The sequence below is a fragment of the Parasteatoda tepidariorum genome, chromosome 1, assembly GCF_982258835.1.
Source record: "Parasteatoda tepidariorum strain Cologne lab strain chromosome 1, Ptep-v5.0, whole genome shotgun sequence".
NCBI classification, from domain to species: domain Eukaryota; kingdom Metazoa; phylum Arthropoda; class Arachnida; order Araneae; family Theridiidae; genus Parasteatoda; species Parasteatoda tepidariorum.
Genome location: NC_141755.1, coordinates 79,551,178 through 79,576,740, shown reverse-complemented (window position 1 = coordinate 79,576,740; position 25,563 = coordinate 79,551,178). Strand labels below are relative to the sequence as shown.

At 28.9% G+C, this 25,563-nt stretch overlaps 3 protein-coding genes across 4 annotated transcripts in view; 2 read left to right on the top strand and 1 right to left on the bottom strand.

Moving 5' to 3' along the window:
* Nucleotides 1–6,433: 6,433 nt before the first annotated feature.
* On the top strand, nucleotides 6,434–14,445 carry LOC107441817 (WD repeat-containing protein 55). 2 transcript variants are annotated; one of them, XM_016055201.5, is made up of 2 exons: nucleotides 6,434–6,581; nucleotides 13,247–14,445. In XM_016055201.5, the coding sequence occupies exon 2, from the start codon at nucleotides 13,250–13,252 to the stop codon at nucleotides 14,378–14,380; it is 1,131 nt and encodes a 376-aa protein (XP_015910687.1). In that variant the 5' UTR covers nucleotides 6,434–6,581; nucleotides 13,247–13,249; the 3' UTR covers nucleotides 14,381–14,445. The 2 variants fall into 2 exon arrangements, with proteins under 2 accessions (XP_015910687.1, XP_015910693.1); XM_016055207.5 differs by having other exon boundaries at nucleotides 6,439–6,586.
* A 5,966-nt stretch (nucleotides 14,446–20,411) lies between these two features.
* On the bottom strand, nucleotides 20,412–22,939 carry l(2)k10201 (zinc finger protein 511 lethal (2) k10201). Its single transcript, XM_016055109.5, has one exon. The coding sequence runs from the start codon at nucleotides 22,663–22,665 to the stop codon at nucleotides 21,964–21,966; it is 702 nt and encodes a 233-aa protein (XP_015910595.1). The 5' UTR covers nucleotides 22,666–22,939; the 3' UTR covers nucleotides 20,412–21,963.
* A 237-nt stretch (nucleotides 22,940–23,176) lies between these two features.
* The window catches only part of LOC107441714 (Phosphatidylinositol glycan anchor biosynthesis class N), a 32,862-nt gene continuing 30,475 nt past the window's right edge, over nucleotides 23,177–25,563 (top strand). The window contains 1 exon segment of the mRNA XM_043047734.3: nucleotides 23,177–23,593. Coding sequence (XP_042903668.2) covers nucleotides 23,373–23,593 — 221 coding nt within the window. The 5' untranslated portion in view covers nucleotides 23,177–23,372.

The window sequence follows — 25,563 nt, the reverse complement described above, 5'->3', positions numbered from 1 at the left end:
GGCCAAGGCCTACTGTTCCCATCTCAGTTTCTTGACCTTTGGGATCTGGAGTGCAAGAGCAGATGTTCCGATATGATGATCAACCCAACGCGGAACCCCCATTGTTCCCAAGCATGCTTGATACCCATTTTATCGACCCACTGAGAAAAAAAGAAAGGCTGAGACAAACTTGCCCTGTCCGAGGATCGAACCAAGGACTTGTGGCATAAATTGCCTATGAAACTATTTTTAAAAACACTTTCAGGGTCAGAAAATTCTTGTGATTTTCGTTAGAAAAAGCGAATTTAAAGGAAGGAGAAATCAAATGTGATGGAAGCTAGAATTTTGCGCGATTTCAAAAACTTATTTTGGAGAAGAACTGATTAAAGTTGAAATAAGATATCAATGGTGTAGGTTATGTAAAGTTTCATTCCTTATTATAACTCTTTTTCCCACCTACAAAACTTTTGTCTCCTTATTCTTTAAATCTTATTTAAGCAAAAACAATGAGATTAACACTTCAACAGAAAATTGTTTCTAATTAAAATTCATTTGATTTCCTGCATATCTTTTAACTTTTTTCATTTATTGCGTTGGAAACTATTCAATTAATGATGAAATTATAAGATTGTCTTACAATCGGAAATAAAGGAAAAGAAGACCATGGATTGAATAAAATTATTTATAGTGTTTATATAAATTAATTTAATTTAGAAATTGTTTGAGAATAACAGGAAATTAAAGCCATTTTTCTTAATAAAATATTATCGTTTTGATGTGCGTAGCGGACACAATTTTGTAATATTTCTATCTGTTGTTTTTGGATCCATGAATTATTCGGTGTCCATAAATAGAACAATCTAAATTAGTTCGAAACAATAAATCTATTTATCTTTATCAAATAATAATCGTTGCAATGAAAAAATTCGATTTCTATTTTTAGGAATGCAACGGCCTCTTTAAACACTATCTTGTTCATAAAAACAACCATCATTCGTAGAAATGAATCGGGCTGTGAAATTATGTCTGCCTGAAAACATATATCTCTTTCAACATATAATTAGATTAATTTTCTTAAAAGCTTCTTTGTAAGATAATTATCATTTTATCCATTTTTATGTTTAATATAATCAGAGTAAAAAATAAAAAAAAATTTTTTTTTTTTCGTTGGCAGATAAAATTTTTTTATTCATCATTCTCAATTGGGAAATTCTTATCCATGCATGCAATGCTAGAAAAAATTGCTAAGACCACACCAAAAACTAATAACTTTTAGAAGGTAAGAATTTTGAAAAACTTGGCACAATGCAGAAAATTAACAAATTTTAACATTTTCTAAGAAAACGCAAACATAATTTGCAATTTTGTGTTAAAAAAAATTCCTCTTTCTTCTTTCTACGCGTAAAATACTTAAAAAAATAAGAAGAAGACAAACATCAAAAACACATAATATTTTCTTTATAAGACTTCATAATACAAAAACTTTTTGTCCATCAAACTAATCATTAATATATAAACCAAACAGAAGGTGCAGCACAATAGTTTTAACAAAAAAAGATTACAAAATGAAACAGAAAACGGAAATTATATATATTTGTCATTACGTATATAATTTCCTTTACAAATATTTTATTTAAAAACCGTCGTTGAACAGGTAACCCAATTTTGAGTTTATGACTACCTATGTTCAACTCCGTACCCTTGTAATTTTGAACCCCATTCAGAAGACAAGGTAACTTCAGGATCAAATATTAGGAGAAATTCGCCATCAATGCAGTATTTGTAATGGATCTAAGTCATATTTGCGTTACATGGTGAGGGAAACCACAAAAACCTCCCAAGGCTAGCGTGACGGCAAGGGGATTCTAACCCATGATCTAACCCAGGATATTTTACATCAGCACTGTGGTCGGGGCAAGCCGGATGCGGAATTCCCTTTACAAATATAGTCGTATTTCAGCCATCCATAACATAGTTTGGTAAATTATAAGCTAATGAATAAAATAACAGCGTAAGCAAATAGAGGGCGCAGCCCGATAGTTTTAACAAAAAAATTATAAGCGTATTTTGAGATGCTTTATTTCCAATTATTTTGAGTATCAGCTTTACTATTATCCAGTTATTTGAGTATCAGCCAATTATTTTGAGTATTTGAGCTTATAACAGTACAGCTACAATTTTGCCGCTGTTTTTTCCATAAACATCAAGCAAAAAGAAATGCTCAAAATTAATACAGCGCTTATTTTTAAATCATTTCGAGAATTTTAAAAATTACATTACATTATTTTTAAAGAATAGTTAATATATTGTTCTTCCAATTTTATTTTTCAGTTTTAGTAGAGCATTTTAGGGGTTTTTATACCTTTCTCAGTTTACGAACAGAAACGCTTTATATAGAAATGCATATCTAGTATATCTAACAAAATATTTTTCACTCAGTTGAGGGGAAGATAATGCACAGGGTGTTCTGTCTGTAATGACTACCCCCTATATATCAATATTGAAAATACTTGTCAAAAAATGTTTCAAGAAATTATTGGGGCGAGTGTCGAGCCTTAGATCATATCTTCTCGGAACCAGTACTGTTAGAGATGAATTTTTGCATTAATTTTTTATTGTTAAAGCCCCTACTATGGACTGAACAGGAACTATCTTCTGTGTTAGCCACCGTTTCAGATTTTTCCCGGTTTGTGTTAGAGAACTTTTATGATTTTCTATTTGCTGAGTAATTTTTTCCCATTCTGTTTGATTTGATAACAAAGCCAATTAAATGTTACATTTCATAACATGTCATTTATGTCAACATGTCTTTCTCTTTAAGATTTTTTTCCCAATGCCCACCTGGATAATTACCTAGGTCATACAAGCATCTGAAGGCAGATTTGTTGGCCACTCTCGCAGGGACACCATATTAGGTGGGCCAAATTTGCTCCCACAGTTAGGACAGATAGTACAGAGAACGAAAGAACATCCATGCCTTGCCCGGGATTCTAACCCAGAACCTTTCTGATGCAAGGGCAGTTCCCTAACCCCTACACAGGCTGGTCGGCAGTTTATATAATGTGAAAAATGTCATTTTAAAATTCTCCTTGCTGGTAATATACGAAAACTAATTTAGAATGACATAGGATATTCTTAGATTATTGTAGATTTTTACCTCTGACTTCATTTTGTTTTTCAAATAGTGCAGACTTTTTAACTAAGTGAGTCGGACAGGCGAATCTGTAAGATAAAATATCAGTATATTTAGAGAGAAAAGGTTAATTTCTGTTAGGCTTCATAAAATCAAAAAGTGTATGGGTGTTGTACTTTGAACCAGTCTCAGTATTGTATTTTGGACCTGCGCAAGCTGTGTGCAGCACAAATATCTTTACCTGGTAAATGGCATTCACAATTCGCAAAAAACTTTAATATTCTTAAGAAAGCTGAACGTTTTTTAAATAATACAGTGATACATTTTTTCTTATTATTTATATAGTTAATTTGATTTGTTTCACTATACAAAATACCAGATAAGCAAATTTTCATTCCATGAATATCCAAATTCAATCAATTGCAGCATATCTGAGATAATGTTATGGTAATTCAAGTCATATTGTACCTTGAACCAATTTTTCTTCCTTCGAAAAAAACTTTTTTTGAAGTGTAAGAATTTTTTCACAGAATAAGTATACTGATAATACAAACGTATATTTTGTATTTCCCGCTTTAATCTCTAATTTTTTCTTTAAATTATTCATTTAATTTCGACATAAAAAATTTAAAACTGATCCAAGATGTAACAATTTCTCCCTTGAGCATAAAGAGTTGAAAATGTAAGCAATGTTATACAAAAAAACCAGGAAAGTCAGTGAATTTATACTAAGGAAGGTGGAACTAAAAATCTGTTCGAGTACTGGAAAAAACAGAGTAGTTGAAACGCGAGTCACCTACTTTATTTTTCTTCTGTTTTCGGTTCAGGTTTGATTGCTTTATGCTACAACTTGATTGCTACACCTTCAAATTTCATGAGGATATAAAACTAATTTTATATTTTCAGATCCATCTTCCTCAATAGAGATACGCTAGAGTATAAGAGTAGTTTTTTTCTATGAAATACTTGTTTTCAACCCTTTATATGTATACTTTTTTGGATTCATTTTTGACAATGATTCTGTAAGTATTGATTAAAGGGGATCAGAAGGAGACATGACTGTTCAGAACAGAAAAGTTTTATTGTTTTATTTTCTGTTGATGAAATTATTTTTTCTTTTTTTCTCACTCTTATATTGTTTATCAATGCTAGAACTACTAGTATAATCCAGCGGATCCCAATTTTTTTTCTACTATGTACCTTTAAATTATCAACCTTTTTTCAACGGAACCCCGACTTTATTAATAAAGTATATAGGGTCGTGGTGGCTCAGGGGATAGAGCCCTCACCTCCCAATGAGGTGATTCGAGTTCGAATACCATCGATAGTTGGTCAATTCAAATTTCTCATCCGTCTCACACCGACCACAGTGTTGACGTAAAATATCCTCTCCTTTCCAAGTAACGCAAATGCGGGTTATTTCCATCAAAAATGACCCTCCAAGAAGGCAAATTTCTCCCAATACTTGATCCTGGAGTTACCTTGTCTTCTGCATTGGATTCAAAATTACAAGGATACAGAGTGAACATTTCCGCCCAGCTAGTTGTGGGAGGTTTTCGTGGTTTTTCTCTCTATGTAACGCAAATGCGGGTTAGTTGCATCAAAAATGTCAATCAAGAAGGCAAATTTTCCCTCAATACTTGATCCAGGCAGAAAATCCAGGCTTGATCCAGGCCCTTGTCTTCTGGATTGGGTTCAAATTACAAGGCTACGGAGTTGAAAATCTGTAGTCGTAAATACAAAATTGGAAAAGCTGTTCAGCGACGGAGATAAATAAATAAATAAGAGGAATGAATGACAAGGTGGCTCAGAGGATAGAGCGGTACTGTTTACGATTGGTTGGTTAATTATGGTATTTTTATGGCATTAATATGGTATTCTTTGAAAGGAATTGCTATAAATTTTGAAAATGTTTGTTAGGGAACATATTTCTTTATTAACGAATATAGTTATTTTTATTTGAAAAGCACGAAAGAAAATACTTATACAAATTTTTATTAACACAACTCCTTTTCATAATTTATTCTACAAATTGATAGTAAAAAATATATATATGTTTGCTTCATTAAAAAAAATTTTTATCTAAATTTACTACTCCTTTTTCATTGGCATTTTACTTTAAGTAATTTCATAAAGGCGCCGGAAATATTAAATAAATAATGGATTATTCATTGAATCTAACAATAATTAAAGTTTTCCAAAAGCCATTATTGAGTATTTAAAAAAAATTCTTACTCTCAGAACCACTTCAACCCATTAATGATCACATAATTTTGAAGAAAATGAAGACAAAAGTAATTATCTTACTATCTATAACTTACAATCTAAGCCACAATAAAGAAGGGACGTTATCATGCTACACGAAGATTTCTCCAGTGTAGCATGTAACGTTCCTTCTTTATTGTGGCTTATTAAATTTGAAAAAGAAAAATGTTTGATATTCTTTCTCATACAAGATAATATTTTTTTTTTTTTTTTTTTTTTTTTTTGAGAAGGAACATCTAAAACATATGAGAAAAAATATTTGTATATAAACAGAAGCAGACAAAAATATTTATCTTATCATCTTATTAGAGTTAAAACCTTGTGTCTGAGAAATCGTTCTATATTTTCGCTAGATAATTGGTAAAATATATAACAAAATTTTTTAATTGTAAGATCTCGATATGAATTACAATATACAACTTAAAAACCGAATAGCTGATTTTTTGTTGAAATAAATCATTCAAACTTAAAAAATACTTACCAAGAAAACAATAAAAAATAATTATTTGTTATGATTCCTTATTGTTAGATTCCGAATTATATAGATACAGAAATATATGTCATTCTATGAACAAGACGAATATTCTATTACTATTACAGGTCTGCTCGCTCTGAAATCACATTTATTCATTGGAATGAAGAAAGCCATGTGGACTTTATTTCATAATGAATTGAAGACAACAAAAAAAGTTTTACCGTAATACACTTATCTGTAACAGTTTACAAATCTGAAGTTATCTATTGCAAGTTGGTTGTTAATAATAGTTGGTCGTTAAAACATTTAAGAAATTATTAATCAAATGTTTGGCGCGTTTTGTTTCAGAAGGATATACCAATGTTCTGAATCATCTTTTCATGTTCTTCTGCCCTTTCTTAGTCAAATTTTGCTTCATATTTGCTGCTGAATAAAAGCGTCCTACTCTGCCAATGATTCTGATAGCCTAATGAACCTAATAAATAGGTTTATCGCCTGAAAACCTAATAAATAGCCTGAAAATATCATCCCACTAGAGGGCAGATTCGAGCGTTAAGTTTGTAAATTGCAAAAGTTCCTGTGCCTTAGTGCATATGAGCTTTTAAATAAAAGAAATAGGCAGTCGGAAACGTTATCTGCCATTTCCAATTCATTTAATTATTGTTTACTATTGACGTCGTTCACCAAACAACGTGCCGTTAAAATATTAAAGTTGAAAATTGCTATTTAGTAAGGTTACATATTTCATTCAATAAATTTTATTTAATTTTATAATACTATAGGGAAAATTTTTATATTCTTGAATAGCTTAACTAAATGCATATAATATGTGCCTACAATTGCTTAATAATATCTTGATTAAAATTTACTATGTATTTAATCGTATTTATAACTCGTAGCCAAACATGAGCAAATCTGTACAGGCTTTTTTTTGCAAGTTTAAAATCCATTTGGTGCCTTGGCAGTTATAGTGGATGCAACAGATCATGATATCCCCAAAATTTTAAGTATAAAACTATTGTTCTTACTGAATTCCATGCATTCTTCATTTTGGAGACATTTCCCGATCATGATCTGTTGCACCAACAACCCTCGCCAAACCGCCAAGTAGATTTTAAGCTTGTAAATGGTTTTAAAAAAATCATGATGAGGTTTTCCTGATAGTGTGTAAAGAGTTATTCCCTTTTAAGTTGTCCCCTTTTGGGATTTTTTTTGTTTCCTGTGGCCTGCTGGGGGAGATTTCCGTATCGTGATCTGTGGCAGAATAATCGCCAAGTCTTGGAAACTTCGGGCAGTGGCCCGCAAGAAACTAAAAAAACATCACAGAAAGGGACCAACTCGAATGGTCTAACTCGTAGTAACCCCCGGGCAAACATCTACATGATTTTTATAAAAAATCTTCAAGTTTAAAATCTATTTGGCACCTTGGCAATTGTAGTTGGCGCGACAGATCACAGTATGAAAATATCCCCGGGCGCTGCTCGGAAGTTACCAAGATTCGGCAATTATTCTTCTACAGATCATGATACGGAAATCTCTTTAATTTGTGAGTAGCCTTATACTAGCAAATATTTGTATGGGACATTCATAAATCTTCCCTATTAACTTATCCCAGGGGTGTTAAATCTTTTACACTTTTAGGAGAACTTTAAAGGAAGATTTACCGATCATGATCTAAATGAAAATAATCAATAAACCTCCAGGCAGTGGTCTGCCAGGGAAGAAAATATCACAGAAGGGGACCACCTTTAAGGGTATAGCTCGTAGCCAACCACATACCAACCTCTACATCATTTTTTTAAAGCAAAATGTGCAAATTCAATGTTTATTTGGTGATTGTAGTTGGCGAGACAGATCAAAATCTGTCATGCAAACTGCAATTACCAAGAAGTTATATGGATTTTAAAATTGCAAATTAAAAAAATATATATAGTGGTTTACCCAGGGAAACTTTGATCACAAAAATACCTCTTTTAGAAAATTTGATCACAAAAATACCTCTTTTAGAAAATTTGATCTCAAAATATCAAGATTAGATAATTTTTCCTTCCTTAGTTTGAAAGTTATAAATTTCCTAAGTTTTGAGAAATTATTAAGATGGTTTTGACTCCTTCCCACAAACTCTTTTCGACGTCTGTGGAAAGAAGATTCAGCATGAACAAGAACATTAAAGTTTTAAGAATTTTTAAGTTATGTATCCTATATTTTGTCGTGAAGTATTTACAATAATATAATAAAATGTAGGGGGCTCTGGGAAGTAAAAATAACCAGAGAAATGGTTATTTAATGTAGCAGTACACTTGCCCAGTATAAAGTGTATTTAGAATCTCAAAAGGCTAGAGAAAAAGAAAGGAGAAAAAAATATTGGGCTTAAAAAAGAGTAAAATAGATTTAGAGAAAGAAATCGAAAATTGTACAAAGAAACGAGCAAGCTGGTTCACCGAGCAGAAATAGAAAGTTCTCTATATTCTTATCCCTTATTGCAATAAAGTGTTCTCCTTATTTTTATACTTGTAATTATTCTTATCAAGCTACTGATTTATCTTATAAAAGCTGAATATGAAATTATTTGCTATGAAAATTTTCCGTTTTTAATGGCATACCTTTCTCTTACTGAAAAAAAAATGATCTGATGCTCAAATTAAAATTCAATTTAGTGTGTGCGCTACAAACTTTTTCATGAGCAGTGTATACATCAAATATTTTCAGTATCTATGTATTGAATTATATCAGTTAAGTGAGTAAATATCACACAGTTGTTATATGATTGAAATCAAAATACCATTTTATTATTTTAACAAGAGAAAAATATTATATCCTGCTTAATATACATTAAATATACTATTCATTCAACTAGAAGAAATTATATTCGTTTGGTTAAGTCATTTGTGATGTCATTCTATCATTTAAAATTATTTCAAGCATTTATGAAAAGCACAATAAAGTGTTGTCTTTCATAAAAGAATAATTCAACACAATCACTAAATGAAATATTGTCATTTTTATACCATATATTCAAAGGAAACAAAATCTATTAAATAATTACTCTTTTAGAAAACTTTTAGTAAATTTATTGATTTTATTTTAAGGTTATAATTTTAACCAGGGTTGGCAGGTTTTTGACATGTGACAGTTTTTGACAGTTTAAACCATGGTTTAAACCGTCACGTCAAAAACCTCACTGTCAAAAATGTCGAAAATGTCAAAAACCTATATTCATATGTGAAATTTAATTAATACATAAAATTTATATATTTTTTATTAGGGATAGTGTTTCTAAATATGTTCTAGAAAAAATAAATTTAAAATTTTGAACACTTATATTTTGAGTAGTAACCAAAATCTTGTACTTAAAACTCACATCTTATGTAATATTATGTATTCATTTTCATGTGTTATTGAAAATCTGCAGTGATATTATTAAGAAATTTATTTATAACCAAATTTAGCGTATAGTATAGATTATACTAAAAATTAGACATTTTTAAAGATAAACATTAGCAGTTTTGTACATTAGACATCTTCTTTTAAAGAAAAATCTTTTTAATATTCTTTTAAATCTTCTTAATAATCTTTTTAACATAAGACAATACAAATTTAAGTGCTTTCTGTTAAATACACCGAGTAGTTAGTGTCGATTTACAGTATATTCAGCCTATTCATTTACTATGCTGAAAATTTAGTTTATCCAAATACTTGTGAATTTCATTTTGCTGAATACGATATAGTTTTGTTGAATATCTAAATATTCAGCTGTTGAATAATTACTTCTTGCTTTCAAGATATGCATTATTTGCATTAATACAAGTGGAGAAAAAAAAAATTAGGAGATAAAAATTGTTTTAAAATGATAAGTGTAATAATTATAAATAAATATAATAAACAATATGAATTATATTTATCATTATTCATAAATATAACTACTTTTAAATTCAAATTAACATACTGGATAATAAAGATATTCGGTATAACATTAAAAAAAAATTCATACACTTGTATCAAGTTTGTATTTATACAACATAACTTGTAAGTTCTTTATAAATATTAGTTATATGTTCCTTATATGTCAAAATTGCATAGTAATAAACTTTTAATTTTCGTAAGTATCAACAAAAAAAATTTTTTTTTAAATATAAATATTTAAACAATTTTTGTGCAAAATTTTTCTGCACATGCATTTGAATATAAATTTCTGAGATTTTAAATCTGTTATTTTATCTTAATTTTAATTAAAATATATTTTAAAACCTGCTGATTACCTATAGTATAATTAAATTTCAATCTAATGCATGGCAACTGTTGGTAGTTTTGAAGTTTATATATTTTCTTGGCAAACTTCAGTTTTTGACATTTTTGACGGGTTTTTGACGGTTTAAACCAGTATTATACCCTTGTCATGTCAAAAACCACTTTTTGACGTCAAAAACCCAACCCTGATTTTAACCAAAGTAGATTTTATAGAATAAATTCTTCATTAAACTCGATCACCTATTATATATTTTAAACCACTGAGTTATCAACAAAAAGTTGTTAGTAAAGTATTTTTATATATTTAACATGATTAATCATAACTTTCTCTATGATAAATCTTAGTTTATTGATCAAATCTTTAAAAATAAATTCAAATGTTGCAAATGGAAAATGCAGCAAAAATTGAAAAAATATATATTATGCATCATCAGAATAAAACACTTCACAACAGGGTGTATAAAAATCATGATTTTTTTTAAAAAATCAAAAAAATCGGATTTTTTTTATTTTAATCGGATTTTTTTGATTTTAGTCATGATTTTTTTATAATTTCAATTCTATGGAATATAATCAATTTTGTGTACCATAGATTTAAAGTTGTATTGTATTACTATTGTTACTTATGGTATACATTGGAAATAAACATTACTAACCATTATCAACAAAATATTTCTTAATAATTTAAAAGCAAAAGGTGAAATAAGAAATAAACAAAAACAAAGTGATTTCAAACTACAAATCAAGAAAGAAATTGTTTATCAAACAATATGTGATAATTATTAATTCTACATCTACAATATCAAATTATTTAAACAATCATTTAATTAGTTTTATTTAAAGATTTAAACATAAGGACTAATTTAGCTGCCTTTTCTACACCCAATTGATTCCGGAGTTTAGTATGTACAAGTCCAAAAGTGGAAAACATCCTCTCTATCCCTGCAGTTGTTCCTTTTGCAGTACATAACAACTGTATTGCATCAAACTCTTTTTGACCTACACAGTTCTTAAGAAGCGCAATTGATTTCCACCATTCCAAGATGTTTAAAGATTCTAGAGATTCTTTATCAAACAAAGTTCCATTAAACGGAGGAGAGCATACAATGAATTTTAGCAAAATACTTAATAAGGAGGTTTCTCCATACTTTTCCTTAACAAAGTTTACAGCTTGATCTTTTTCATTTAGTGTTAATGTAGTTTAGTGCAATCATATGTAAACTGTTCAGTGAACTATAAATATAATATGTAAACTGTTTTTAAAAGCAAATGAGTCACATTGAAAGTAGAAATGTTGAATTATTTGAGTGAGATCTGAGAAATATATAGAACAGTCTACTTACTTGTTTATGTTTGAAACTTAGAAAAATATACAAAAAATGTTCAAGACTATACACAAAATTGTTTTTTTTTTAATTAAAATCAGTGATTTTTTTAAAAAAATCATGTGATTAAAATCATGATTTTAATCATTTGATTAAAATCATTTACACCCTGCTTCACAAAGTTGAAAAATGTGTGTGAAAGAGAGTATAAATTCAAAAACATTCCTTAAACCAGTGTGCTGGATTATCTTCTATTTCTTTTAATATCTAAGAAAAGTTTTAAATATAGATAATAATGTATTGTGTGTTCATCAAAAAAAAGTAATAAAAAATATTCGACGGCAAAGAAAAGTTCAGTGATTTTTTTTTCTATGCTTATTTCTTCATTAAGAGCACAGGCGGGACAAGAAGTCTACTCTTAACCAGTAAATCTTTAGTAAGGTAAAACATAAGTCCAATGACAATGGGAAAAGCAGACAGTTTAAGAAACTGTTGATCAAGGAAACTGGAGAGAATCATAAAATCATCCTAATAATGTTCTGATTTTTTTGTGTGTGTGTGTTGGAAAGCCATCTTTATTATCCATGTCTAGGCACCATGTATGTGAAAATAATTTTGTAGTTGGTGTTGATAAATATTTGAAGTAAAAAGATTTGTTAATTGTGGCAGAAATGACAAGTTGATGGATGATACTTCACATAGCAATTGTAAACAAAATATCATGAAAACAAAATAGTTAATGATGAAAATGGGATGTTACTTAGAAGGAAGCTTATTATTTGGAAGTAATAACAATGAGCTCAAGCTGCAATATTAAGAGGATGTCTTATCCAAATAACATTTTAAGTAAAAGAATACATTTTGATTGATGATATCATTAGGGGCAGGCCATGGGAGACAAATCCTCCATGATCATAATCCAATTCATAAAGTGAGTACTTAATTGGCACTTTGTAGTACATGAGAGTTCCATTACAGTGACGTTGTTGAAAAGGGATTCTGCCAAAACTTATAAGCTAATTCAGCTAACCATACAATATCTAATGTTAATATATAAATGAAGGCCAAAAAGTTTGTTAGAAATTAAAGTAAACCTAATTATGTATTACTAGTGTTTAATGTGGTTGAAGAAAGAAAGTTTAAAAATAATAGATTTTGATACTCAGTTGCGACATTAAATTATAATTTATTGCTGTTGCATTTATTAAAGAATTAAAATATTTGCATTTGCTCTTTATAAAATTGAATAAAAATTAACTACTTCGTTTATTTAAAAAGGAATTAGGATTGATTAAATATGTATATGATTTTATAAAATGAGGGAAATTTTAAAGCTAGGAAATATATCTAACTATAAAGGTCTGTCATACCTATAATGGTGTGACAGACCCGCTATCACTCATAAGCAGAGTTGCTGCTCTTTCGAGAGGGTTGGTATTATTTTCAAATAGAATCTTCCAATTTTTCTTACAAATTTGAATTATCGAGAAAAAAAGTATATCAATTCTTGGTGGTTTTTTCATTTTAGTTTGCTAGCAATCTAGGCCTATAACCAGCAAACTAAAACTGTGCTAATTGTTTCAAATCTAAATAATTCAAGAAATGCTCATCAGAGCAAAAATATAAACACAAGCATATTCGATTTTCTTTTTTTAAAATTAAAAAAAGAGCCCAATTGCTCAAGAGTATATACTTCCCATTATTTTATGATCTAATTCTTAAAAGCCATGACCATTTATTCATAAAATTCTGTTTCTAAAAGTTAAAATGACGAAATATTTTTTTTGTCCCTTTTATCTCATGTTTCTATTTCTTTTATAGACAATGTCTTCTAACGATGATGAGCTTGCTGACAACCAGCCAGATGTCTCTGGTGATGACAGTTTTGATGACTCTGATTTATCGGATTCATCTGACGATGAAGAGGGTTTTCATTTTGATGAAGATGATACAGGAGATATAGAGCAAAAGAAAGAAGTTCCTAAAGATATTGATTTCAAATATATGGTAGTTGGCATTTGTTGTCATCCAAAGAAGGATTTGGTAGCCGTAGGTACAATTAGTGGTCCAGTCGATTTATACTCCTTCAGTCGAGAGAGTACTAACAAAGAAATCCTTTCATATGTACACCATAAACATTCTTGTAGGGCAGTTAAATTTTCTGAATCCGGTGAACATTTATTTACTGCCTCCAAGGATACCACTATATGTGTTGTAGACATGGAATCAAATTCAGTGTACCGTAAGTTTAGCAGAGTGAGTGGACTACCTATCTATTCTCTGCTTCCGATTGATAATTACCTTTTAGCAGCAGGAGAAGATGAAGGTCAAGTGGTGCTTTGGGATTTCCGAATGCAAAATCCTATTCAAGTATTTGAAGATTGTGAGGATTTTATCAGTAGCATGGCGATGAAGAAAGAAAAAAGGGTCGTACTTGCAGCCAGTGGTGATGGAAGAATTGTGTCTTACAATCTTCGGGCCATGAAAATGGATAAACAGTCCGAATATCTTGATGTTGAGTTGTTAAGTTTGGGAATTTTTAAAGATGGAAGTAAAGTTGCTGTTGGAGGAGGTGATGGAGCTATAAACATCTTCAATTTTGGTGAATTTGGAAACATCAGTGATAGATTTCCCGGTCATCCAGGCTCTGTAGATTCAATGGCTGTTCTTTCCGATGATGTTCTTTGTACAGGATGTGAAGATGGAAAAATCAGAGTGGTCCAGTTATTTCCTAACCGCTTTTTAGGAGTTTTAGGGGGACACAAAGGATTTGCTGTTGAAGGACTCTCACTATCTCACGACTCTTCTTTACTTGCCAGTTGTTCTTATGATCAGAAAGTCAAATTTTGGGACTTGTCCAGTGTGAATGAACTAAAAGAGCAAGATGTAAAAGAAACTAAAAAGAAGCATCAACAGGTTAATAAACAAGTCAACAGCTTTTTTGATGATTTGTAATTATGTTTCATGGACACTGGACTCATTTGTAAAAATTAGAAATATTAAAAGAGTTTTAAAATATATTTTTTTGTTGTTGTTGTTGCCTTAATGTTTGATAAATTTTATATAAGTGTGCAAGACAGTTATCAATCAATAAGCATATTTTTAACGCCTACGATAATTCTTTTTACTAACTTTAATTTTTTAGGTTGCAAAAGATACCAAGTATTGATATAGCTTTTTCTTATAAATCAGTAAGTTTTGAAAAATATAATTTTACAATGAAACTTAAAATGTTTTCTTTTCTGCAGTATAATTTATACTAGTGATGCAAAGAGCTGTGATTTAGCATAATAATGGACTGCTAAATATGATTCATATATTCTAATATTAGTGATATCATCAAAGTTCTTAGTAAACATGTTCAGCAAACAAGATATAAGTAGTACTAAAAATTTTATTTAGTATTCATTTTATTAAAATTAAACAAATATTGTGACTTAAAAAAAAAATGGTTTATCAGAAAAAGCTTTGTATTATCACTTTTAATGTAATCTTACCAACTTATGAAATGGGTCTTAATGGGCTCTTATTCAGTTATACTTCAGTTTTTAGAGAATTTATTACTTTATTTTTACTTTAAAATATTTTATTCATAAAATTAAAAATTATAGTTATAAAGTTAGATATAATATTAAAAAATATATTATTTATTACTTTATTGTCTGAGGTCAATTAAGTAAAGCTTTTCTTTTCAGCTATTTTGAAATAATTTTTCTGTATATTTATATATATATATACAGGGTGCGTAGCGTTTTTAGAAAGTGTTTATTTTCGTTTTTTAAAAGCCTTTAAAGGTGCATTTTTCATTGGGTGTTTTTAAAAAGAGCTTAATTTCCCTTTTCCAAAATGATATTTTTTCCTTTACCATGTTGATTTTCGCTACGAATTATGCAGAAAGACGCTGTTCACATTGTTCTATTCAACGTTTTCACAATTAAGTCAACCCCAATCTATTTCTGCTTATCATCAGTCCGTATCGTATGAAAACGCTATTCGATTTACATGATTTAAAAAATTTGACAATTGTAAAAAACAATGCTGAAAGTTTTTTTATGTATTTTTTAATATGACGGTTAAAACCGTCAATCATCAAAAACTTTTCAATCCTACCTATTGTATGAGTGCTTGAAAAGTGCTTAATAGGTGCTTATTTTTTGTTGAATAATTTGGCTACGCACCTTGATATAATTGTTCATTTTTATGTTTCTGAAATAATTTCCTGAAAATTATTCCTTTAATTCTCTTAATTGAAATGGAACAAATATTTCTTTTATAAATAACCTTTCCCTTAAATATTTTCCTGTCTTACATTTTTTTAATTTAAAATACAATTATTTTATACAATTTTTCATGTATTGCACATTAAATAAAATCATGTTAAATTCGTTATTATAGAAATAAAATGTTATAACAAATTTAATAAATATTTTTATTGTGCAGTGCTCAAAAAAAAAAATAATAAAACCACCCTGAATAACTTGATTTAATGATTGGATCTCTACTTACATAAACTCAATCTTAATGATTTGAGGGGGTAACCTCAAATATGCTAATTAGTTTGTGCAGAGAATATTAAAGTTAAGAATCAGTCACAAAAATGTACTTTCTATGAATAAACATAGTTTTTTTTTTAAATGGAATTTGATTTCTGGCTCTCAAAATCTAAGAGGTTGCTACAATCTGGAAAATATCTGAATAGTTTGTTCAGGAGAGCTATTCAAAGTTGATACACCTTAATGTTAATTTAATGTTTCGCATATTTAGCCATATCTGGAAAAAATTTTAAGAGAATTGATGAATTATGTTCTTACAGTCATAAAATTCATTTATCCAGATCATTTCACGCAGAAAATAATTTTTCCTTATTACTTTATTTTATATTGTCAAAAAAACTTTTGAATTGCAATGTATACAAATTTTTACATTATTTTAAAGAATGTAATTTTATGTGTCAAAACTTGAACGAAATGTTTTAACAGTTCCTGAGAAATTGAATTTTAATTAGAAGACTTCTTTAAAATTTGATTTCTCAGGAACTATTGATTTTGTTCATATTTTGACTTATAAAATTACATTATTTTAAATGTCAAAATTTGTATACCTGACAATTAGAAATTTTTTCAACTATGTTAAATATAATAATTATTACAAATTGTTTTTGAACAAACAAATTTTATAATTGCACGCAAAAAAATTTGAGATATAGAGAAATATGCAAAAGGTAAAATTAACATTAAAGGCTCCAAACTTAGAATTGCTTTCCTGACCAAATTATTCGAACCATATTTCCCAAATTGTGGTTACCTCCTATATTTTGAGGATCAGCAATCCAAATCTGTCAACAAAAAAAACGGTATGTTTTTGAAGTTTTGTTTTTGGGCTAAATGTTCCTTGCATCCCTAAATCATACTTTTAGTGATGAAACAATGAACTACGATTGCTCAGGCTCAGTGATTAAGGTACAGAACTGTCTTAGTGAAGAACTGCTGTTTGATCCCCAATGGCGGCTTGAAGCCCATCCAGCTTCGTATGAGTGGGCATTAGCTTGTCTGGGAAGTAAAAGCAGCCTGCTGTCGCTCAATGCTGACCACATTTGTCACAATCATGACGTTGGCCACAAAATTGTGGAGCCTTAACCTTACTGCAGGGCTGATTGTGCTCCGGAAAAAATCCGGATTTCCGGATTTTTCGCTAACTGTGATCCGGAGGTCAAATTTTCAAAGGTGGAACTTATAAACACAGTTTATTTTATTAGTTTGTAGGGGAAAGCCAGATACTTTATAAGCTTATATTCAAGATTAATATTAATTTTTTATCAATAAATAGTTATTATAATCACAAACTCAAGAAAGAAAGACATATTTGTGAATTTCAATTACTTCTCCAGGTCATCATAGGTATGTGTAAAATTTTAAATATATTTTAAGTAAACTAAGAAATATTGAAAAAAAGGAAAAAACCTTGTTAAATTTTTTTCTAAGTTTCCGATTTAAACTTTTTTTTTCTTCTTTTTTTTTTTATTTAAGAAATTTTCCGGAATTTTGACTTGGACTCACAATCACCCTTGCTTACTGGCCTACAACGAGCTGTAGCATAAATGTTTCAGTGGTGAAAGAAAAAACATTAAAATGTGTAAATGCTTAATGGTACAGAAACCATTTCAAAATTGGTTTTGATTTAAACTTGAAAGGTTAAAATTGCAAAAAATTAAAAAAGCTTGAATCATCTCATATTTTGACCCAGATTAATTTTCGAACCCTCATATTTATGTTGTAGTAGGGGTGCACAGCCTATGACATCCTACTTTCTAACCAGAAGTTAATTGGATAAAACTATTTAATGAGAAAAAAGTATTTTCTACAAAAGAAATTTTATAACTTTCCAAACTAATTTCAATAAGCTTAAAAAAAATTATAACATTAAAATTCCAAAATACAGAGTTACTTATTCAAGCTGATAGCCAAGACGGTTTAGTCAGGTTTAAACTATAATACACAGTGCGAGTTAAGCACTTTTTGTTGAAAATTTTATCCATGCGTGTTAGGGAAAGAGTTAAGACCATTTATAAAATGATTTTCCAGTGTTTAAACATATAACCATGTGATTATTAAGTCTTTGTTTAAATTTGAATTGTTTATATGTTATGTTGGTCAGTGGGACCGCCATAAAACTTTTTTGAATAGGGTTTTAAAACTGATAACTATCTATAAATTTTCAATGTGTCAGTTAAAATATGAAAAATTTTAAATAATAAACTATTTTTTATATAATTCTTGAATTATATCTATAAATAATTAAGCATTAATAGCTATATGAAATATTTAATAAATGCTATATCATGATAAAAGTAATGAAATAAAAATTCATTCTTGTTTCTCAGTGAGTTGATTTTAAACATATTTTTCCGATAAATTTATTTCCTTGTAAGAAAATACAGCAATTTAATCAGATATAGAATATTTCAGAAATGACTTCAAAATTTTTAACATCGAAAGTGTGTTTTTATTTTGCATGTCCTAGGTCATAAACAAGTGTATTTCAGATGAAAGACTCTAGCTACTACAGCTAAATACTTATCTCCCACTTTAAATTTTGGTTCAAAGTCCAGTTTATTTTACAATTATTGTACCTGGTGAAATGTTCTAGTAATATCAAAATGATGCCCATCTCAAAACAACTGGAATTTCTATTCCAGCTGACTTAGCTAAGCTGAAGCCAGGCTGAAGTTTATCGCAGATCCCTTCCTCATTGATTAACAAATCTTAATTTCATATTTTGAAGAGCCTTAAAACAAAATTGTAGTTTTTATATTTTCTCGTAGAAGTATCAGAGGATTCTCTGTAATCTTTTAGAAAATTACATGAAACACACAATATTTTTTGACAAAGGCACCTTAGCAGTTCCATGCCCTGTGACAGTTTTCCACCTTGAATATGGCCTTGTCTGTCTGCTAGACCAAAATTAATCTGACAATCACTGTGTTAACTATGCTACAAAAAAATTACTTTAAAATTTAGTATCAGTCAACTTGTAAAGTAAATTTTCATTGTTGTAGAGCCATTGAGTCAAGTGCTTGGTGAAATCAAAGCTGAACAAAAATATATCAATTTTACATATTGTGTTTAAAAACTATTAACTATATTACAACACATAATAATGACTCATTAAATTCATGGGGAAAAAAATTAGTCTAGATAAGTATAGTTTTAAAGAGTCATGCAGGGGTAATTATGAGCCCAATTCAAAAATCCTGAAAATGTCTCGAAAAAAATCATTAATAACCCATTTCAAAAAATTGTCTTTATAAATTTAAATCATTGATATTTTTAAAATATGAAATTTCAAATAAATTATATGCAGCATAATTTAAATGAATAATTATGTATAAGTTTACTTTTATAGCTAATCACATTTATTATTCGACCAAAAAAATATTTACAAATGAAAGAGATGCCAAGTATAAATTCCAGTTCTTATATTTTTAAATAAAATATACAAGGATTTTTATACATAAATGTGATTGATTATTTCTTGAAACTTCTGGATCGCGGTTAGCACAATCATCTCTGGTCATATATGTCAGAGGTCTGTTTAGAAGAATAACAGACCCTTCACAAAATATCTTTTCATAAAAACGGACCCTTCACAAATTTGTTTATCTTCATTATTGTTTTGTTAATCGAATAAACCCTTCCCGAGGGAGAGAAAGACGGTTCGAAACGAACTAAGTTTTCCAAGTTTCCGTAAGTTTAAATTCCACAAGAAAATATATTTCTATATTTACACACATCCGTGTGCACATTCTTATTGATACTAAATTATTATTTTTTTTTTGTAAATAAATAATTGACCAGTTTATATTTATTCATAAAATTAATTAATAGAATATTATGTAAATAAAAATTTATTTCTGGCAATTTTTCAAATAAAATATTATAAATTTAAGAATTGTTTAAATTTACTTAATGCTTAACACATTAAAATTGATACATAACTAAGTTGTGTTATTTAAAATATGTCAATTGGAATTATTAAAAATGTGAGTGATTTTGTTTCCATTATTTGTCCGAAATGAATATTCTGTGTTGAGCAGTGTAGACTAAAATAACAGCAATTGTAGAGCAGAATCTTTTTACATTTAAAAACTTTTTAAAAAGGTTTTTAGCAATTTTTGCAATAACAAGACCCTATTTGCACAAATTCACAAAAGCAGGACCATGGTTGAAAGAATGTGACTTAACGCTTATTTTATGTTCACAAATTATGAGTAGTTTTTTCACAATTTTAAAAAACAGGAGCTTTTACAAAATGTCTGGATCGACCCCTGTATGTATAAATCATAAAATTCATGACATACCAATGTGAAGAAGTAGCATTAACTCGAATTGCACTTTTTTCAAATGTGAAAAAAAACAGCTGGGATAGAGCATGCTAAGAAGACAGCATAGGTTCATTTGATGGACAGTGGAGACTGATGAAAACTTCAAAGATTTTAACATATTTTTAATGAGGAATGCGATACAATGAAGAATAAATGACATAACATCAAACATTGTTAACTTATAAACTTATTCCAATGATGGATGCAAGACAAATAAAGACATTCACAATAACACATAAAAACAATGGTGACAGAAACAGCATGTATGAGGTAAGGTTTATTTATATGCAGCCTGATATGCATAAAGTCTATGCAAAGACAATCTAACCAAAATAAACTAATATATAATTAACTCTAAACTTAAAACAAATGCAAAATTTCAAGCTATAATGTTGCATCTGGCAACTCTATCCCTCGGTGACATATGACGTGTTCACTATAAATGAGTAAATAAAAAATTCTAAAGTAAGCAAGCTTAAGAATTTGATTGGAGATGTCATCAGATCGGCATGTTTGAAGTCATCTATCGATGGAACATTATGAAATATAAATTATATAAGATTCAAAGCAAATCCTAGAAGATTTCCTTATCTACCAAAAAAGTCACCAACTGTTAAAAAAAAAAAAAAAAAACAGAAGAAATTTTGCAATAAACTAAAAAACACATCACAGAATGGCTATAACTCAAAGCGTAATATTTGCAGCCACTCCCAAGCAAACCATTACATATTTTATGTTTAAACTTTACAAGTAAAAATTCCTTTAGCGTCTTAGCAATGGTGTGGACAGTTACTGAGATGAAAATAACCCGACAAACCCATCAGAAAATAAGTTAGTTTTAAAATATAAACAGCAAAAAAAATCAAGGTACTTTTCGGTTAGCCAGACGCAAACTAAAAGTCACCAAAAAATGTAGACGTCAACCAACTTTTTTTAGTATTTTACCTTTTTTTTTAAATTTATTTTTTTAAACGCAGAATAAAGAAAAATATTCACAAAAAATAAAATGAAAAAAAGCAAAAAATATATATACATATACGAATTATCTTGCACCCGGCTAACCGAAAAATACCAAAATTAGTATATTATGTACCTATTATAACATTTAATTAAACATTATCGGTATTAATAATAGTTTTTCAATTTTTCAGGCTTTTTAAAAATGGAATAGTATCTCAAATTTTAATAATGTTGAATAATACACAGGGTGCATAGCCAGATTTTTCAACAAAAAACAAGCACTTTCCAACAACAACAATAAAAATCATAATTAGGATCTGTGCAGTAAGAAATTTTTTTTCTCACCATTTAAAGTTCTTAATTTATAAACATAGTATAAATAAAATTCCAAAACGTTTCCAAAAACTTTACATAATCACGATAGAATAAATAGTTTCTGATAGATATTGTAGGGAAACGATAGATATTATATTAGATAGATATTAGAACGACAAAAAATCTTTTTTCAAAAAGATAGAAAATTAAGCACTTTTTACAAATCCTGAATAAAAAAAAGAACCTTTAAGGACTTTTAAAAAACGTAAATCAAAGATAAGCACATTTAAAAAACGCTACGCAGCATGATACAATACAACAATTAGAAATAAATTATATATCAGAAATTTATTTAAGAAAACAGTTAACATTTCAATTTATTCTATAAGGCATCTCCTAATTCTTTCATAGAAATATCACGTACGTAAGGTTTTTTGTTCTTTTTATTAAAAGCTCTTTGAGAACCCTGTCCAAAACATATGAAATGAGGCACTTTCTTTGACCCAGAAGCCTTAGCTTTTGTATTAGTAGAAGTTCCAAGTTCATCACTTTGAGACACGTCCATAGCTTCGAAATTCCTTTTTGAGTTCTTCAAGGATTGGAATTTAAAATCGGGTGGGTATTTGTGCACTCCAATTATATGTTCATTGCGCATTTCAATTGAAGAAAATTTGTGGTCACAACCCTCAACAAAACAGTCATACAGAGCAACACTTTTGCATGCAGCAGCTTCGTGATAAGAATCATGTTTTTCAATTATGTGTGCGTCAAGCAAATTATACGATGGAAAATTCCGTTTACATTCCATACACACAATGTGATGTACACTGTTGTAATGAATTTCATAATCATGAATAGAGGAAAATACAGCACGACAACTATCTTTACCACAAGGAAATTCTTGGAACGATCTATGAAGTAGACTCTCATCATCAATATCAATCGAAAGTTGCTTCTCTCCAACTTTGCAATATTTATTCCCTTCGTGAAAATAGCCACTCTTTATGGAATAAATTATTTTCTTGGGTTCGAAAGGATATTTAAGTAAGGCTTCAAAATCACTAATGTCTTTTATACAATGCATTCTTAATAGAAATATATAGTTACAATGTTTAAAAGAAATATTAATCAATTAATTTGCGGGTCACTAAATGTCTTCAATGAAGCACAAACTTTGTTATTATTTAACCTATTTTGACAGATACTAAGATCGACGATATTGAATTCTAATACGGTATAAAAAGTTTTCGTTCTTTATAGTACAACTTTCAAATGCAAATTTTTATCAAATACTCCTCAAACACAACCAAAATATTCTTTCAGTTGATAATTACGAACGAATGTGATTCTTACTTCTGGTTGCCTCAGAGATTCTTTGAAGTTTAAATTTCTTGCTTATGTTAACCTGAATATTATATTTCCGAAAGTCATAAATGTAAACATTTCTTGATTTTTCCTTATTATTTATAAAGAAAATATTTTTGTAAGAAAAATATATTAATTTAGAAAATTTTCCTACCCTTTTCCTCAAGCGAATTTTCCGAAAAGTTTCCTTGCTTTTTAAATTTTTGGATGCCAACTAAAAATTGAAATGAATTTAATAAATTCGGCTGCTTGCTGACAACTGGAGAAATCGAAAACACGCGTGAATTTTTTGGAAATACTAACATTTATCTATCTAAAGAAAGGAAAGACTTGTTGATCGAAGATTATGTCTTAAAACATTTAAATTACTTTTGTGTGAATAATTTTTCTTTATGTTTATGGAATAACTAGTTTCATAGTATCAAAATGATACTCTTTGGTATTTTAGCAATTGTCTTCCATACTATATTCTTATATTCAGTATTTGATATCTATTTTAAATCCCCCATTATCCATGGTATGACCCCATATTCTACACCTCTTTCACCTCCTGCTAAAAGGCTTGTTCTCTTTGTTGCTGACGGTCTCAGGGCAGATAAATTTTTTGAACTCAATAATGCTGGTGATACTAACTCTCCATTTTTAAGGTAGAAATAAATGTGTCAATGATTAAATGAATTGTTGATATAGTTTCTTTTTCTAAAACTTCATATTAATTTAACATCATTTGCTTAATAGTGCTTAATTGTATAAGCATGATTTAAATTTAATAAACAATGTTTTTACTCTCTTGTATAAATCTGATTTAAAAACCTCATGTTTCTATGACGTGAGCTTTGCTATTCTGTTTGGAAAAGTCTCCGAGTAGTTGCTTGCGCAAAAATAATCTCCAGGTCAGTAATCGGAAAAACTACATTATTTTTGTAGTTGCTGCAACTACTCCGTTTCAAACGTTGTTAATTATAACTACTTTTTTTTTATTGTAGGGACTAAAAAGTTTTCGGTATTTTAGTAACTACTTTAAGGAGACTAACTTTGCTGGAGAACTTAATTTACACCTACGTTTAAAATAGTTTTGAATAAGAAATTGACTTACATTAAATGTAAGGGAATAATTAAGAAATACTTATTGATGCTTACAAGAACAAGCTTGTTATTCCAAAAAAAAATTTTCAAATTTTTTCATTTAGCCTTCAACTCCTTATGCTATTTGTGACAACAAATATATAATTTAAGAAATGCAAAATTATCAAATAATTGGGATTTTTTAATTGTTTGATGCTTTTTTATTTCCTTCAAAATTAAGTGCACATCGAAAATACATTAAGTTTCTTTGAAATAACATGAGTGTGCATTCGAATGTGAAAGTGTGACCAAAGTTATTAATTATCTATTTTTCGTAAAAGCTACTTTAAATATTAGTTATACGTTATGTGATTTTAAAAACGTAATTTCTGTTGAAGCTCATAAGTGCAGGTTCATTTTCATTGATGTACCTACGAAGCCATCAAATTCGAAACATTTGTTATGATAGAACCGTGATTCTTTTCTAAACTAACATTAAAAGTAGTTGCCAGGAATTGCTAAAAACTACTGTTTTTTGTATTGCACCTCTCACTACACTACTTTTTTTAAAAAAGTATCGCACTACACAACAAAAAAAGGTAATGACTACAGTAGTTTCAAAACTTGTAGTGCGCTTCTTCCGACCACTGAACCAGTCAGTAGAGCATGAGAAATTAAAAATAATCAAATAAACAATACTAAATTGGGGTGAACTTAAAAATTGTAACCTCTTGTTAGCATGACCTGTTTACTTTTTTTTAAATTAATTCCATACATAATACTGTAGAGTTTTAGTTATGGTACCTGTATGTGCCAACTACATTCAAGTTTTTACTAGCAAAAATTTAAATTATATTAAATTTTTGTTATCAAAAAAATATGTGATCACACATTGAAAATTGAAAGTACTCCTAAAAAAATTAGTCAGGTATATTTTCATCCTTTAATTTTTTTTAAAAAAAAAAAAAAGCAGCATTAAAATTAAAATTTTTTTCCTCTGCTCGAAACACCAATAGATCAGTTGCCTCATCAAACTCCACTTTATAAAGGACAGTATCCATGTCAACTGCTATATTTGAAAGAAGGTTTTCTATCCTAAATAGCACAAAAAACTACTAAAAGAAGCTGACAGAAAAACTGTCAGAACTAGGACCTGAATGTATAGAACCAATATTGTTTCAAGTTTGATAATGTTGTAAAACCGTAGAAGGTGAAAAAAAAGAGATGCTATTGAAATTTTAAATTTAAGTAATAAACCACCCACTCTGTGACATTTTTGTGTTGGGTGAATGTAAAATAAATAATATGTATGAAAACAAGGTGTATACCATGAGCTCCTCACGTTATTTATATTTTCTTTATTAAAAAATTTACTATAAATCTCATTTGAAAGAGTAAAGTAAAGGTATCTCTTTATCCAAAGCTAAGTTTTGCTTTCTACAGCTTAAAAAATGTAAGACTGTATTTTTTTTTCTCCAGATTTTCAGAATTTCGTAAAAAAACTCTTTTATTTTGACCCAAAAGCATACTACAAGAAAGAAAGAAATTTTTT

Excerpts from the sequence above, each read along its gene's own strand:
- LOC107441817 (XM_016055201.5), top strand. The coding sequence starts at position 13,250 with ATGTCTTCTAACGATGATGAGCTTGCTGACAACCAGCCAGATGTCTCT.